The sequence below is a fragment of the Melitaea cinxia genome, chromosome 22, assembly GCF_905220565.1.
Source record: "Melitaea cinxia chromosome 22, ilMelCinx1.1, whole genome shotgun sequence".
NCBI classification, from domain to species: domain Eukaryota; kingdom Metazoa; phylum Arthropoda; class Insecta; order Lepidoptera; family Nymphalidae; genus Melitaea; species Melitaea cinxia.
This window is the reverse complement of record NC_059415.1, coordinates 5,459,348-5,475,665: the sequence shown is the minus strand read 5'-3', so window position 1 is coordinate 5,475,665 and position 16,318 is coordinate 5,459,348. Positions and strand designations below refer to the sequence as shown.

The window sequence follows — 16,318 nt, the reverse complement described above, 5'->3', positions numbered from 1 at the left end:
TTCTGTCAAGAATTCACTATAGACGGCGCCACGGTTCGCTTAAACCGAAAATAAAATCATCATATCAAAAATATCGATCTAGCGGGTACATCGTTCCATAGCATAATTGGCTAGAGCACCGACACGGTCAGTCGGAGACGCAGGTTCGATCCCCGCTGGAACATTTGATATGATATTCAAAAATGTTAAAGAAATTGATTTATAATTTAGGTTTCATAAAATAGGCTTAAACATATGATTTTAGAGAGATTAGTTTAATATCTTTTACCTAAGCTCGCTATTGTAGCCGACCTTAACCCCGATCCTTCTCAGGAGTCTCCACCTTACTCACACAGGAACACAACACTTCTTGAGATCAGATTCTTTTAGCTGTGATCTGTAAGACCAAGGTACATTCCCAGTCGGGCTGCTCCAGATTTTGAGCGATATCAATATTTCAAATTAAATGCAATGAAAATTGATAGAGATATTTAGCTCATATTAATTTGATTGATTTTTAAATGTTAGATATTGTTTTTGTTTTTATAGGTTTTAACACAATAACCAGTAAACTGAAAGAAATGTATCAAATGATAACATTAGGTGGGGACGCTGAGTTAGAGCTCGTAGATTCATTGGATCCTTTCACCGAGGGAATTATATTCAGGTATTTTATATATTTTTATTATTGTTAGTATTGATATTAATTTTTCACTGTGATATACATTGTTTGTAATTAAATATAAACCTTTTAAATTTTAATTATGAATAAATACTAAATTTTAATTAATTTAAAAATTCGCATAATTATAGTGCTATGAAAAGTAATTAATTCTAGTAAATATTTTAAAATCGGTACAGCATCTGCATATATTTAAAGTACAAATATAAGTCAATGCAAAATTTTACAAACCAAATTTCACCCTTAAACATCTTGACTTCAAAAAAACTAGCTGACAGTCTTTAGGAAGTTATGTGCGTATATAAATTTCGACTACTCAATTATATATATGTCTAGATTTGTCGCACCGAAGACCCTGCTGCCCGTCTTCAGCCTGTGTATTTCAAAGCCAGCAGTTGGATGGTTATCCCGCCATCGGTCGACTTTTTAAGTTCCAACGTGGTAGTGGAACTGTGTTATCCCTTAGTCGCCTATTACGGACTCTTACTCCACGGGAAGAGAGGGGGTGGTTATATTCTTACTGCCGTAACCACATAGCATCCGTAACCACAGCATTTAATGTAATACAACACTAAAATGTATTTATTTGTATATATTTTTTTTTCAGTGTTCGACCACCTAATAAATCTTGGAAAAATATATCAAACTTATCCGGAGGAGAGAAGACTCTATCGTCCCTTGCTCTAGTGTTTGCTTTACATTATTATAAACCAACTCCATTGTATGTTATGGATGAAATCGATGCAGCTTTAGACTTCAAAAATGTGTCTATTGTTGCTAATTATATTAAGGTAAAATCTCTTTAAAATAACTTAAAAAAGTTATTTTAGTGGTTAGTAATACATAGTGATGGACTTCAAGTCATGTTTTGCGCGTAGAAATATATTTATTTAGAGTCGTGACAGTCCTAAAGATACGACATAAAGATAAACACATGAATCCTAACCTAAATGCAGCATTTTTAAATTTAGATTTGGATTCATGAAATTTTAGGCGGGCTAAACTAATGTAAATTTTTGTTTTTTTTTGAGATATGTCTGTCTGTCAATATATATTTAAAGCATTATTGACTGACTATGCTCCAATTTTTTTTAATAGATTAAGTTATGCTAGCTATGCCCATGCAAATAATTCGCACTATATAAGTATGATAATTATCACTTAACAAAATTACAAAAAAGTATTTATACGTGAGTTTATTTGACATTGGACAAAAAAATTACCGACCGTCAATCATGTTGACGTTGTTTCAAAATTAAAGCCGTCAATTATATAATTTTAATAATGAATTAATTTACAAAAACAAAAGCAATAATAATTTTTTTAGTCGTTGATGCCGGTAGAGCAATCAATTATCTATAAAATGATGTATAATTTATGTGGAGTAATTGTTAGGATTTTTTCTAAAGAGGGAGGCAAACATCTTAACCTTAGCGTATTAATATATATGATATCAATTTTATTTTAAATTATTATCATAATTTTTTTAATCAAATCTGTTCTTACACAATTTTTTTTTAATTTTGTAGACACAAGTGAATACTACTGGGGGACCATTCAGTGTGTTTACTTATTTGCTTATTAAAAAAAAAATCTTTATTTATTTCAGGAACGCACGAAAAACGCACAATTTATCATAATATCGTTAAGATATAATATGTTTGAAGTTTCAAACCGTCTGGTGGGTATCTACAAAACTGAAGATTGTACGAAGTCAGTCACCATCGAAAATAAGTTACCCGAACAAACTGCAACGGATGTTATGACATAACACACTTGTGTTTGTTTCAGTTTAGTACATGTTTTTTTTAGAAAAAAAAAAACTACTTAATTTTAGTATTGAAACTGTACATGGTAAAATGTTGTGTTCAAGGCGTGTTTTATCAATAAAATTCCTAGTGTCAATTTTTTTTAATTCTTGAATGCAAACGGATTGAAATTTGAAATTCTACTTCTTTTGAGTAAGTTCATTGTAAATAAGTATCATTTGTTAAGGGTCTTTATTTGAGACGAGCTAAGTTTCTCTTAGTATTTTTTCAAATATTTAAGCCGCTGTAGAAGTTTCAGTGAATGACAATTTTGAAAATTTTCAGCAAATCTAAAAGAAATTTTATTTTCCATTAAATTACATTTGTGTAAAGTTTTGCCTCTAACTGTATAAAAATAAACAATGCCTAAATGTATAACTATAGTTATTGAATAAAATTTTATCACATTTTTACTTTTGTTAACTATAAATACAAGAATTGGCCACATCTGTTCTATAAAATCACCGAAAAAATATTTTTTCAGAGTATGTACCTGCAAATTGATCAAATTTTAATATTTATAAAAACTACCTCTGAGTATCTACTAACTGTAGATTTAATATTTTTATCCATTAGTTTCTATTCCTTTTTGTTATATTGCATGTGTCATATATATTTTAATGTAAAGTATAGGAATAGTTAATATCGACTACAAATAAAATAAAATTTATTTCTTAAGAATATTTCTCTAAGAATGTGCTTTTTTGTAACTTTTTTTTTTTTAATGATAGTTAAAAAGTTTGTATAAATAAATAATTACTTATTATTCATAGCTTTTTTTATTCCAATTTCCCATTTCGTTGTTCTTTCAATTATGATACCTATTATTAATACAGAACAATAAATTCTTATTCAAAATATATTTAAATAAATACACATTACAAATACCAGATAGGACTTATCTCAAACTTAATTATTTTTCTATTTTTTTTTTTTTTTAAATATAATTCGTGTCACCATAATAGTGAGTCATCGCTGTCACAGCTTAATCACGCCCCAACCAATAAAATCGTAGTAAATTAGAACGCCGTGTTTAAATTGACCGTTGAAACAAATCTTTCAGACAAGCGTTCTCATTATGATTTTTTAAGAGTAACTTTAACTTTCCAAATCTGTGATAACTTGATTTTAACTATTATTAATTTATCTAAACAAGTAGGTATAATTTTAATTTGTAAAATGTTGATTCAAAAGTGCGTTTTACAAATTAGCCAAGAGGCGTTGCTAAGTTAAGAGGTAACACGACATTTACTGATTGTTAGGTGGTATGAAGTTCGCCAAGCCTGCAAGTATATCAAATAAGGAATAAAATCAGTTTTCGCATCAAATATATCTATTATTTAATCTTTTCTACGTTATTTACGACTAATTTGAATACTAGCGTATTTAAAGTGACTAGCCATTGTATGTTTAAGGAATTTCTTGTTGCATTGCATCCTAATTGTATGAAATTTTATGAGACAAAAGAGGCAACAAGAATTGATTCGCTTCAGCCTGTAATCTCCCACTACAGGGCATAGGCCTCTTTCCCCGTGTAGGAGAAGGATCGAGCTTAATCCACCACGCTGCTGCAATGCGGGTTGGCAGATATATTCCCTACTATGAGTAACGATCGCTATCAGGTGTACATGATAACAACTGAGACCGACCTCTTTGGGACCGACGGGTTAGTGTGCTCTCCGAGGCACGGTGGAGATACCCACAAGGACAGATACCCGGACCGGCAACAAACATTTGTAAAGGCACAAATACCCATTCCAAGCGGGCACCGAACCCGCAACCGCCGGTGTTTAGGCAAACAACACTGCGCCAGAGTGGTCGTCAACCAGCTAAATAACTAAACATTTTCGTTCTTGGTCGGGTGCTTTTAAAATCGAGAAAAGGCTTTTAAAATAAAATATACCAAAAACATTAATTAAATTTATTTTAAATAAGTGAACCACATATACATACAATATAAAAAGTCTTAGAGCAAAAAAATTACGATCGTCTCATACACGCTGGCTTTCGTTTAAAACAACTTAATGTTACAATAGTTATAAATAAATAATAAATAAACGCCTCACACTAAATGGTCCCCACTAGGATTTCCTCCTGAATCGGGGATCCGCAAACACAAGCACAAACGCCCAGACCACGACAAACATCTGTATGGCTTATTCAAATGTTTGCCATGAGCGATATCGAACCCACGACCACCAGCGCAATAGTCACAAACCAGCGCTGTTACCGTTGTGCCAACGTGTTACAGCGTTGGTTTGTGAATATATTTTACAGGACTTACCATAAAGCCCTATAAGTAAGTGCATCTATAGCAAAATACTCAATAGTAATCATTATGATGATTAATGATGCCAATGCCTTTTATTGTTATTCTGAAAACAATTTATTTACCCCTTTTAATAAAAAAAAAATCAGAAAATAATATTAATGGGAAACTGCTAAAGTAATAAAAAAAGAAGTTAATAATAGAATGATACCATACTGATAGTAATTCATACTAATAAATACAACTTGAAAAATAACAAAGGTAGTTTAACTAATAATTTATGAAGACATGGCATCTGAAATATATAAAAATTGAGGACTTGATAAATAATGGAACCACGTTGGACCAATCTTATAATAGTTAAATCTAAATTCGAGTTATAAATATTTATAATAAAATATATTATTCTGTATATACACTTGATTATTTTTAAATATAATTTGCACAAATATTAGACAAATATAAGTTTAAAGAGAATGTAGGACAGACAAAAATTTTATGTAAACAACAAGAATTATTTAAATAAGTAACTAGTCAACGGGAATCTATAAATTTAAACTCACAATATTTTCTGTACTTTTACAATAGTAATTTTAAATATATCGATAAAGAAAATGCGATAATTTATTCAGTCAGTATTTAGATTATTATATTATTAGCCTCTAAATTATTTAAAAAAAGTTCCGAATAGACTAGGTAAGTTAGATCAACAGTTACACGAATTAAATTACACACGTAATTTTGAACTAGGAAAAAATAGTAAAACAAAAGTATAAACTTGAAAATGATAAAATAATTATTAATAGTTTGAAACATAACTCGAACTGATTTAGGTTATATAGGTACTTATATACAAGGCCAACTTGAACTATACTCTGCGTTCATACTTTAATCGTTTGCAACGTACAGTTAACAAATTAATATTCATAACAGGGTAATATAGTAGCACTAATCATTTACTCACCTAACATACATAACTTCGAAGACTTAAATGATGGCAAAGGCTGGGCTGGTGTCATAGTTGATATACATATGTGTAATAAGTTGTGTAATTACTTTTTATTTTAAAGTTAAATGTTCTTATCAGGATTAATTTGACTCTTTTTTTGTAATTGTATAATAAAGGCAGATTAATTTTCAACTTGTGCAATAGGAGTGCGTTTTGTGTTGTTAATTTGAAAGACACAGGGAATAAATGCTAAACTAGTTCTGTTATTATTAGCATTATTACATATTCTAGCTACGGTTCTAAGTAGAATAATTGAATTACAATGAACAGACAACTTTGTTATCTTAATAAATTATATAAATAGCTATGTTTATCTATATGTTTACTTCTTCTATCACATAGTTCCGTTATATATATTTTAGTATAAATGTTGTGGCATATATTAATGTTTTAGTTGTAGGCTAGTGTTAAGTCGATTCATGTTTTAATTTTAATTAAAAATATAGTGTATTATTTGCGAGCAATTTTTTTTTGGTTTTTATTGAAAAATAGTATTTATTGCTATACGACATTAGGTGTAGAATCGACTTAACAAGTGAAAGGCAATCTTATATAAGCATGTTTTTTTTGTCATAAATGTGTTTTACATGCTAGTCGAACTATCCATAGCTTTAGTAGCTACGTTATTCAAATAATTATGTAGCACATAATTGTCCATAATTTTGAGTGTGTTCCAAAACTTACATTTACAAATTCACACAGGTTGCCAGTTTAAAAAATAAATAAAATAAATAAAGATTAGCAATAATTAAACAATTATCGCACGTTTAGTTGCTACATTATGTCGATTATAATCGAATTATGCTACATACCGCGCATCGTTCACTGTCAAATTTTTAAAATGTAAATTTAAATAACTCAAGCATTAAGTTGCTTACCGTAGGAACAGACGACCGTGTATGTATATTATATGTATTATTATTTATGTCAGGGGCTAATTATCAGTTTGCTTTTCATATTTATTGATAAAAACAATAATGTGTAATGGGTATAAGGTATTTTTTGGTCATAGAATCATCAGAAGCAGAACTATTGATATTTTAGCTGTAGCTGATTTGCGATTTGATAGCAATTTTAGCTACTCAACTTACGCCATGAAGTGACTTGGGACGTTTTTATGACATAAATTGATTTCATTAAAATAAATAAACAATAAAACAAAAATAATAATTGTTTTATTTTTGTAAATTTTTGAAGATAATTATCAGAAAAAGCTCGATTTTGTGATTATCGATTATAATGACTTTTAGAAATATTTCTGCAGTTTCAGTTATTTAGGATGGCAACCATAAATCTAGCTAATAAAACAAAAAATGACAATTTAAGATATCATAATTGTAGAGTATGTTGAATTGAAACACACTCTTAATTTTAATCAATAATCAATAGTTTTTATTGAATATTATATTTCTTGAACTAGAACCATAACTTCTGGCTTCAAATACACATCTTTGTTCGGACTATTATTGATGTCATCGATAACAGATGAGTCCCAGGCAAATGTTAGCACTGTAGCGGGTACAAGTCTTAGATCTATGAGAGTTTTGTTTGAATCTTGATCTTGAATAAGTTTATGTCCAGTCGGAGTGTTCAGAATGAAAGGTAGACCACTATGCTCTAAATTCTCTTGAACAAATTCGTGGATATCGTTGTATCTTTCGTAGACCGAAAATGTGCCCTGTTGATAGATATTATATTACTTTTGATTATTGTATTGATGTCCTTTATTATGAATATTATTAAACGAGGAATTTGTTTTGTAATTATCAAAAAACTTATGGAAAGTAAATATAAGCTTCTATATTTCAAATTTTACATGTTTCATTTTTTCCTTTAAGCTTTATCGCCCGGTTCAACTAGTATGAATTAAAAGTTTAATTTTTATGCAGGAATATATATATTTTTTATTTTCTTTTATATCAAACCTGTCTTGACAACCAAGACAAAAAAATATCAAATTGGTGCAAAAAATGTTTTTAAATTCGAAACAAATAAAGTAATATAAGAAATGAGTGTAACAAAAGAAGAAAATTTATACTAATATTATAAAGCGTTAATCTTAGAACCAAAGTATAGTTTTGAATTGAAAAATTATTTTTCTGTTGGATAATCCATTTACCGAGGAAGGATATAGGCTATAATTATAATATTTTAGTATAGTAGCTATTACGTTAACAAATAATAACTTACTTGCAAGAGTATACCATCGGGGAAACGTATTCTGATTATGGCAAATTTGTATTTCCTCATTTCACGTAACTCGTCTTTCTCTCTCATAGCCTTAGTACGTAACATCTGACTCCTTTCTATTGCTTCCGTCCTGAAAATGTATTTAATAAATGTATGTTCTTTTGAAGTTACTACTACATGGAGAAAGAGGCCTATGCCCAGGGGAGGACATAGGCTGAATCAATCAAAAGTTGAATAATTGTAAACAAAATTTTAATGAAAATTTGCGCCCATTTCATTTTGCCCGTTTCCCTCGATTTCTCTGGGATTCCATCATCTGATCCTGGTTTCCTTATCATGGTACAATACTTGCACACATCTCCTTTCCAACAAAAAAAGAATTATCAAAATCGGTCCATAAACGACGAAGTTATCCTGAACAAACATAAAAAAAATATATATGTTTGTTCGGGGATAACTATATATATATATACGGTCGAATTGAGTAACCTCCTCCATTTTGAAGTCGGTTAAAAGATATCTTCAGACTTCTTTATAAGCAGTATTATTTATTAGGGAAATAAGTTTGTAACATATTTAAAATTAATATGATATATAAAATATATTGAAGAAATATATAATTATTATTGATATGATTATAATTATGGCAAGTTAATAAAATAGTATATTTATTTTGTAGTATATGGTTTAATTATATTTTTAATTATACTATATTTCTTTATTATTATAATAAATACCTCAATTGCTGTTCGCGTTTGATCTCCTCGGGTGTGAGAGCGTAGAAAGATGGGGGTAGTTGCATTTTATTTGCTGCTTGAGACGGCAACAGCACTTGCAGGTTTCTATCCAATTCTAGTTGTATCGGTTCTGCCGTTCTTAGTGCGTCGATTAATGTCTGTAAACGGATTTTTTTTTTCATAGGACTCCTTCAAATTCCATATAAGGCGTCTAGTATATAAAAAAAAACGAATGTGCTTTAGACCACACGACCGAAGTAAAACTTCTTTAGATACACCTAATATCTCCCTCTCAACTTCCGTTCGTCTCGTCCGATCACACTTTTCGTACCGCTCTCGTCACGCATTCACCAGCTTACTCCCCAAGCGAGCAACTCAATCGTGCGTACAGAATTTTTACTTCAAAACATATTCTCGATTTACAGAAAAAATCAAGCGTGTGTAAAGAAGTTGTACTTCGTACTTTTACTTCGTATCGAACGTGTATAAGTTTGGTACAAAACGCACCTAAAAGTACTACTAGGAGTACAACCAGTACTGTCTTATAGTACTTAACTCACCGTCAAACTTTCAATAGAAGGTACATTCTCCTTAACAAAAACAAGGAAATCCTCTTCAACGCCGTCAGCGTTTGGTAATTTCCGTTCAACAAAACCGGCTGCTAGCAGTAGCTCCATCGCTCCCTCTATCGGTTGGACTCGATCGCGGAATGCTCTAGAAAAACGAATATACATTAATAATAATATATTTTTTATTGTACCATTAAAAGATACAAACACTGGACATAGGCCTCTACAAGTTTACGCCAAAAGTAACGTGAACTCATGTGTTTTGCCCATAGTCACCACGCTAGGCAGGCGGGTTGGTGACCGCAGTACTGGCTTTGTCGCACCGAAGACGCTGCTGCCCGTCTTCGGCCTGTGTATTTCAAAGCCAGCAGTTGGATGGCTATCCCGCCACCGGTCGGCTTCTTAAGTTCCAAGGTGATAGCGGAACTGTGTTATCCCTTAGTCGCCTCTTACGATACCCACGGGAAGAGAGGGGGTGGCTATATTCTTTAGTACCGTAGCCACACAGTACAGAATAGCCCTTATTTGCAAAATAAATACTCTCAATATTATTATATCATTACCCCACAGTAAAAGAGTGAAAAGGCATAACACTATGTAAATAGCTAAAATATATTAAACGCGCAGTAGCAACGTCGGTTAGTTGTCGAACTTTTCTAACCGCGTATTTTGCAGAGCTGAGTCTACTATTCAAAGTAAACTGTAGTATAACTGACCCCATCATATATATTAATACGCTAAGGTTAAGATGTTTGCCTCCCTTTTTAGAAAAAACCTCACAATTACTCCACATAAATTAAATATCATTTTATTATTAATTGCTTGCTCTACCGACATCAACAACTAAAAATTTTATTTTTGCTTTTGTTTTTGTAAATTATTTAATTTTTAAGCTTATATATATGACGGCTTTAATTTTGAAACAATGTCAACATGATTGACGGTGGTGATAATTATTATACTTATTTAGTGCGAATTATTTGCACGGGTATAGCTAGTACATAATAAACTTCTTGTTGACATGAGATTAGTCACTCTTTGTTTTCGTCATAATTTTTATTAACATTCTATTTTTAAATGTCAATGTAATAACAAAACCACTAGTTTGATAAGAAAAAGTAAAAGTTCTTACAAACATTGTAAATAAGAAATAGTAGTGCGGCGAAATTGATAAATTGTAAATTCGTCTTATTTATTTTTGCGTTACCTACACATTAGGGAATTCTAAGCATTTTAAATGTCATATCAAAAAACGACCGTTCCAGCGGGGATCGAACCCGCGTCTCCGACTGACTGTGTCGGCTCTCTAGCCAATAAGCTATGGAATGATGTACCCGCTAGATCGAAATTTTTGAATGATTTTATATTCTGTTCTAAGCGATCGTGGCGCCGTCTATAGTGCGTTATTTTACAGAAACCTGTAACTAGTTGGTTAGAGCACCGACACGGTCAGTCTGAGGTGCAGGTTCGAACCCCGCTGGAATGGTCGATTTTTGACATGTTATTAAAAAAATTGTAAATTATTTATGAGCTTGGTTAACATAGAAAATATATTCAAGATACATTACATTAAATAAAACACATAATGTGGTTTATTTTAAAGTCTCTTATTAGTGCGTGTTACTATACTATAAGCACTACTATTACCAGAGGATCGTGACTTATGGGTAAACAGTATAGATAAGCTATTTTTTTATTACCTGTTAGACATTCGAATTTTCTGGTATTTTTCCTCCTCTGGATAAGTGACGATATTCTCTAAATACTTGCACAATGTTTCAACACAAGTTTCAACCTACAAAAAAAAATAGTTAATTAATGTTTGCCATAAAAACCATATTGGACATAACAGGGAACGTAATTAAAAGTTTAGATCCAGCTAAGATTGCATGAGATCATTAATATAAATATTCTGTTGACGTAGTTTACTGTGACCACTCTGACTCTAGGTTAGCGAGTTCAATTCACACTCAGAGGCTTAGTTTATTACAAATACAACTGTTAATGAATTACTCTATAAAAACATTAAAAATATATATATATTTTAAAGTCTAATAAATAATATAAAAGTCTTAATAATACCTTTTCCCTATTATTATTACAAGAGTGTATGATGAGACAAGCCGTTAAGCCTCTCTCTACCTCAAGTTGTTCATAAAGAAACGTTTTAATATTCCTTTTCCATTCATCTCGTGGAAGTATGTCATTACTTATTAGAGGACACCTGAAAATGTAAACAAATAGTAGAAAAAATGAAAACGTAAACGGAAATTTATTTTATTTAAGCCTTCACTGGCATTTTAGAATTAGAATTTTATAAGAATGTAATACTGTTTATAATTTTACTAAGTAAATTAACATTTTGACACATTTAAGAAATACTGTGCTATATTGTATATCTTGGGTATTTTGAGTTTTTAGAAACACTCCTTCATGTACCCACAATAACTGCAGTTGGCATAGGTTCAAGGTGTTGATTTTGTTAGTAAATTATGACTTAATTGTGTTCAAACATTGAATATTATATTTTCAATTTTTATTTAATACTAAATAGTCTGTACAGAAGTGATACAGGCTAAAGTCATGTTACATCTTATACATGGAAAGAATGAAAGATAAAAATGATCGCTGTTATTTATTTTACTTACTTGAAGAAAACACCAGTGGCTGCAAAATGTTTAGATACCTCAGTTTCTGGGTCTATTTTCTCCTTAAGTTCCGGCGTTGATTTAGAACTACAAGCCTTTTCATTTTCTAACTCTTTCTTTACTTGAGCCTAGTACAAAAAAAAAGGTCAAATTATAATTTAATGCTAAGGCATTCATAAATACGTGAGATGTTTAAGGTGGGGAGGGGGTCGAGTCAAATCTCATCTTATCTTACGTTGGAGAGAGGGCCTCGGCAAATATCAAGAATTTTTTTTCTGATTGAAAAAAAAAAATTATACTATTTTGGTCCATTTAATCCAGATTGTACATGCTTAAGATTTGATCTTAAGCGTAATCGTAATACGATTAAGATCATTCACTAATTCGTTCGAAAGAAAATAATTTCAATAACAATCCAAAGACACACACAACACATTTTGAAAAATCTCACGTGAGATATGGGGCTGGGGGAGGGGGTTGAATAAAATCTCATGAGATCTACACATCGGCAGGGAGGGACAGAAAATTTAAAAAACACCTCACGTAATTTATGGACGCCCCCTAAGTAATTTAATTTTTTTTTGTGGTACCCACACATTAGGGAATTCTGAACATATCTAAATTATTGTTAAAAATATTGTAATTTACTATAGTAATTATGTTTTATCACAGTTTTCCATTTAATATAAACAGTAAATTTTTTAAGAGTAACAACATCAACCCACATTAATATTGAGTTTTATATACTACTAGCTGTGCCCGCAACATTGTCCACGTAGAATTTTATTAATAGTTATTGTTAAAGTAGTCTAAGTTACTCCTTATTACATCAGCTATCTGCCAGTGAAAATCCCGTCAAAATCGGTCCAGCCATTTCAGAGATTAGCCAGAACAAACAGTAGACAGACAGACAAAAATTATAAAAATGTTATCTTGTTATATGTACAGTGTATACATATACATATTAATTTAGTAAAAAGCGGTTATTTCAATATTACAAACAAGACACTCCAGTTTTATTTATTTGTATAGATATTGGTAGTATTATCTTTATAGTATTACTAAATTTCAAATTAATAAATTAGTTGTTTATTAAAAGTGTAAGATAATGGCAAAGTAAATGTATAAAATATTATAATACCTTAATAGCAGCTAATGAAGTATTGAATTCAGGATTATCTCTTGTTTGTTGTAGTCGAGCTAATGCTGCCTCAGCTGCCACCTTACTTTCTTCAGATAAACCAGATCTTTTAACAACTGGCACACTTTGTTTGGAATTATTTGAAGATTGACTAATAGTTGATTCGCTCAGTTTGTGCCCAGGACCGGCTAACTTAAATTTAGTGTCAATTTTCTTCTTCTGAAAGAACTTTTTTATTTTGTCTGCCATTATTTATATCCTGGGTGTGTGTTCCTTTGGTAGTTTAAGTTTTGATACACTTTCTTTCAACTGTTCTATTGTAGCTGATGTAGCTGTTGACATAAATGTTCACTAATAAGTCAAATTAAGATAAACAAATCCGTATGAGTGATAAAGGTACGGAAAACAAGTTTTGTTGCTTAACAAAAACACGAGCCAACTTATGTTATTATGCAATCCTTTATTTTGCATAAAATAGTTTATATTGTATATTTATAGATAGATAGATAGAGATAGATTTGTGTAGTTTATAGATGTAAATAAGATAAAAAAAATTTTTTTTGCGATATTGCGACTTACCCGGCTTTATAAATCTCTCAGATATCCGTTTACCATACACTCTCCAAGAAATAAATATCAGTAACAAAGTGAACAATAAAATAAGGAAAAATGTCTTTAGCAATAAAAATTGGAATTCATTAAAATAGAAAACCTCGGCAATTTCTTCGTAAAACGATAATTCACTAAGATTCACAAAGGTTTTCGGTAAATTTTCGATCGGCAGAGATGACACGCACGATTCGAAGAAGTCTATCGCGAAGCCCAAAGTATCTTCTATCTGAAGATACAGAGCCTCGTAAAGAGTCGAATTGAAAACTTCCTTATCAAACAAAGACATTACATGTAGTTTTTAAGATTGAAAACAAAATTTAATAAAAATAAAATCATCGTCGCATATGTCACACATTTTTTGACAGTCCTTTAACTTGGGATTGGGACTCAGTCTCGCCAACAATAAAATTGTTTTACTTTTAAAGAAAGTTATTCACTACTACAGTTGTAAGTAGGGTTGCCAACTTTTTTTGACAAAAAAAAACGTATAAAATGGTTTGGATAGGAAAAAATAAAGTATTTGGAAGAAAAAAAAAGTATTTTTCAAATTTTATGTTTTTATTGCTTTAAAAACGTATTTTTGTGTGCCTTTAGCACATGCTAACAATTTTTTGTTATATTTAAATGTTTCAAACTTGTTTAAAAATCATTATTTAAATTTATATAAATAAAAATTCGTTTCTAATTAAATTTATTGACGCTATATTTCTCTCTTCTCGCTACTTTAGATTCATTACTAAAAAAACCCTTTCAGTAAAAGCTTAAGTAGTGGGAACAGAAAGTAAGTAAGAATTTTTTTTTTATATTTGGTAAGCTATCAGGTGCATTTTTAAGTATATATTGCCATTTTTCAACTGTACTTTTCACTGAAATTTTTTTATCATCATTAGTGATTTTTTTTTTGTCTTATACATTCGGAATATATATCCTGCATCTTAATATTTAATCCGTCTTGTAATTTAGTTTTTATAATTATCATTTCAAAATTTTCAAATTTAACCGCATTTTTTAAGGACACGTTAGGGAGTATTGAAAGCCAGCTATCTTCGCTAAGGTCAAACAATTTTTCCAACCATTGATTCCTTAACTGCATATAAACAAAGCCAACGGTCAATTTTTCTACAATATCGTTGATAGTGAGTAGTGACATCTGTGACAAATGTCAGATTGTCACCTGTCCTGTCACATTCAAAACACCACATCTGTCATCTAACATTTCGTTCAGTAATTTTAAATCCTTTCCATCATCCGTTTTACCTTATGTGTACCGTTAAATAGTTAAGTACCCATAATGAGTATCTTGTTTCACGCATCACAGTAAAGATTGAAAATAAAGTATTTTCATATACTTTATTTGTATGCAAAAGTATAAAGTATATTTACCAAAAATAAAGTAAAATACTTTATTATAAAGTATGGTTGGCAACCCTAGTTGTAAGTGCCGTCAGCAGCGTCAGTATTACTTGAAAACTTCGAAAAGTTAATCACTTTTTAAAATGATACAATATAGATTGTTGCATAGGGACAACATAAAACTACCCTTTTATATTTTTTATGATTTAATTTTCTAATACTTATTATACTACAAAATTCAAATGTAAGTAAGTACTTCTCTTGGTTGATTCTGACAATGACACACGTGAATTTGTTGTAAAATTAAATATTAAATAAATAAATAAATGAAGCCTTTATTCACTGACCAACAAGCACTACACAATTTCAGTTTTTTTACTATTTTAGTAACCGGTTCTTTTGTCAGGTTGTCCTTCGACATAGGCCTCCCCTAGTTGCTCTCACACTTTTCTTTCAAGAGCTAATCTTCTCCATCCTTTTGGTAGATCGTCATCCCATCTTTTTATTGGACGCCCTTTTTGCCTCTTTATTTGTTCTCATGATATGTTCGATCCAGTTCCATTTCAGTTTTTTAATTGTTTTGCTAATATCACTCACTTTTGTCCTGTTTCTTATTTTAGCGATGGTCCACCGGTCACCGGCAGCCTTATATTAAGCATACTTCGTTCCATGTGACGTTGGCAACTTACAAGTTTTGCGTTGTTTTGTACATAGCAGGCCAAGTTTGACACCCAGAGGTAAGGCATGGAAGAATGCAGATGTTGTATAATTTGCTTTTAACTGTCATTGGGATTGTTTCGTTTTTAAATATTTCTTTCAAAGACCAATAGCGTTTCCAAGTGTTGCTTATCCTCCTGTCGATCTCCTTTGAATATTGGTCTTTTGTAGATTTGTCCTAGATATACGTATTCGTCGACATATTCAATAGCCTCTTGCCTTAATTCTATGTTATGTTTTATCGCATTTGTAGTTTAGTCTTAATTGGATTCATAGATAAGCCTGCCTTCCTGCTTTCTTGGTCCAGTTGATTTATCATAGTTTGAAGCATTTCCGGAGTATCAGCAAATAGTACGATATCATCAGCAAATCTTAGATGGTTTAGGTTGGTTCCATTTCCATTTATGCCAAAGTACTCCCATTCAATATTTCGAAATATATTTTCGATAACTGCTGTAAATATCTTCGGCGAAACTAGATCCCCCTGTCTGACGCCTCTTTCAATGGTAAATTCATCTCCTACTCGTTCTAATTGAATTTTCGCTGTGGAATATTTGTACATTTCTTTTATGATTTTTATATATTTACTTTCTATTCCTTGGTT

The 16,318-nt window shown here is 30.9% G+C and overlaps 2 protein-coding genes across 2 annotated transcripts in view; one reads left to right on the top strand and one right to left on the bottom strand.

Annotated features, from left to right (window-relative positions):
- LOC123664480 (structural maintenance of chromosomes protein 4) overlaps window positions 1-2,808 on the top strand; it is a 28,447-nt gene extending 25,639 nt beyond the window's left edge. Inside the window, exons 22-24 of the mRNA XM_045599017.1 lie at window positions 529-646; window positions 1,269-1,452; window positions 2,271-2,808. Of these exons, the coding sequence (XP_045454973.1) occupies window positions 529-646; window positions 1,269-1,452; window positions 2,271-2,432 (464 nt within the window). The 3' untranslated portion in view covers window positions 2,433-2,808. The remainder of the gene's footprint in view (window positions 1-528; window positions 647-1,268; window positions 1,453-2,270) is intronic.
- A 4,259-nt stretch (window positions 2,809-7,067) lies between these two features.
- On the bottom strand, window positions 7,068-13,702 carry LOC123664481 (UBX domain-containing protein 6). The gene is made up of 9 exons (XM_045599018.1): window positions 13,612-13,702; window positions 13,033-13,364; window positions 11,892-12,019; window positions 11,326-11,467; window positions 10,944-11,038; window positions 9,235-9,388; window positions 8,675-8,832; window positions 7,938-8,067; window positions 7,068-7,425 (listed from the first exon to the last, which is right to left on the bottom strand). Exons 2-9 carry the CDS (start codon window positions 13,279-13,281, stop codon window positions 7,150-7,152), a joined length of 1,332 nt encoding a protein of 443 aa, XP_045454974.1. The 5' UTR covers window positions 13,282-13,364; window positions 13,612-13,702; the 3' UTR covers window positions 7,068-7,149.
- Window positions 13,703-16,318: the final 2,616 nt, after the last annotated feature.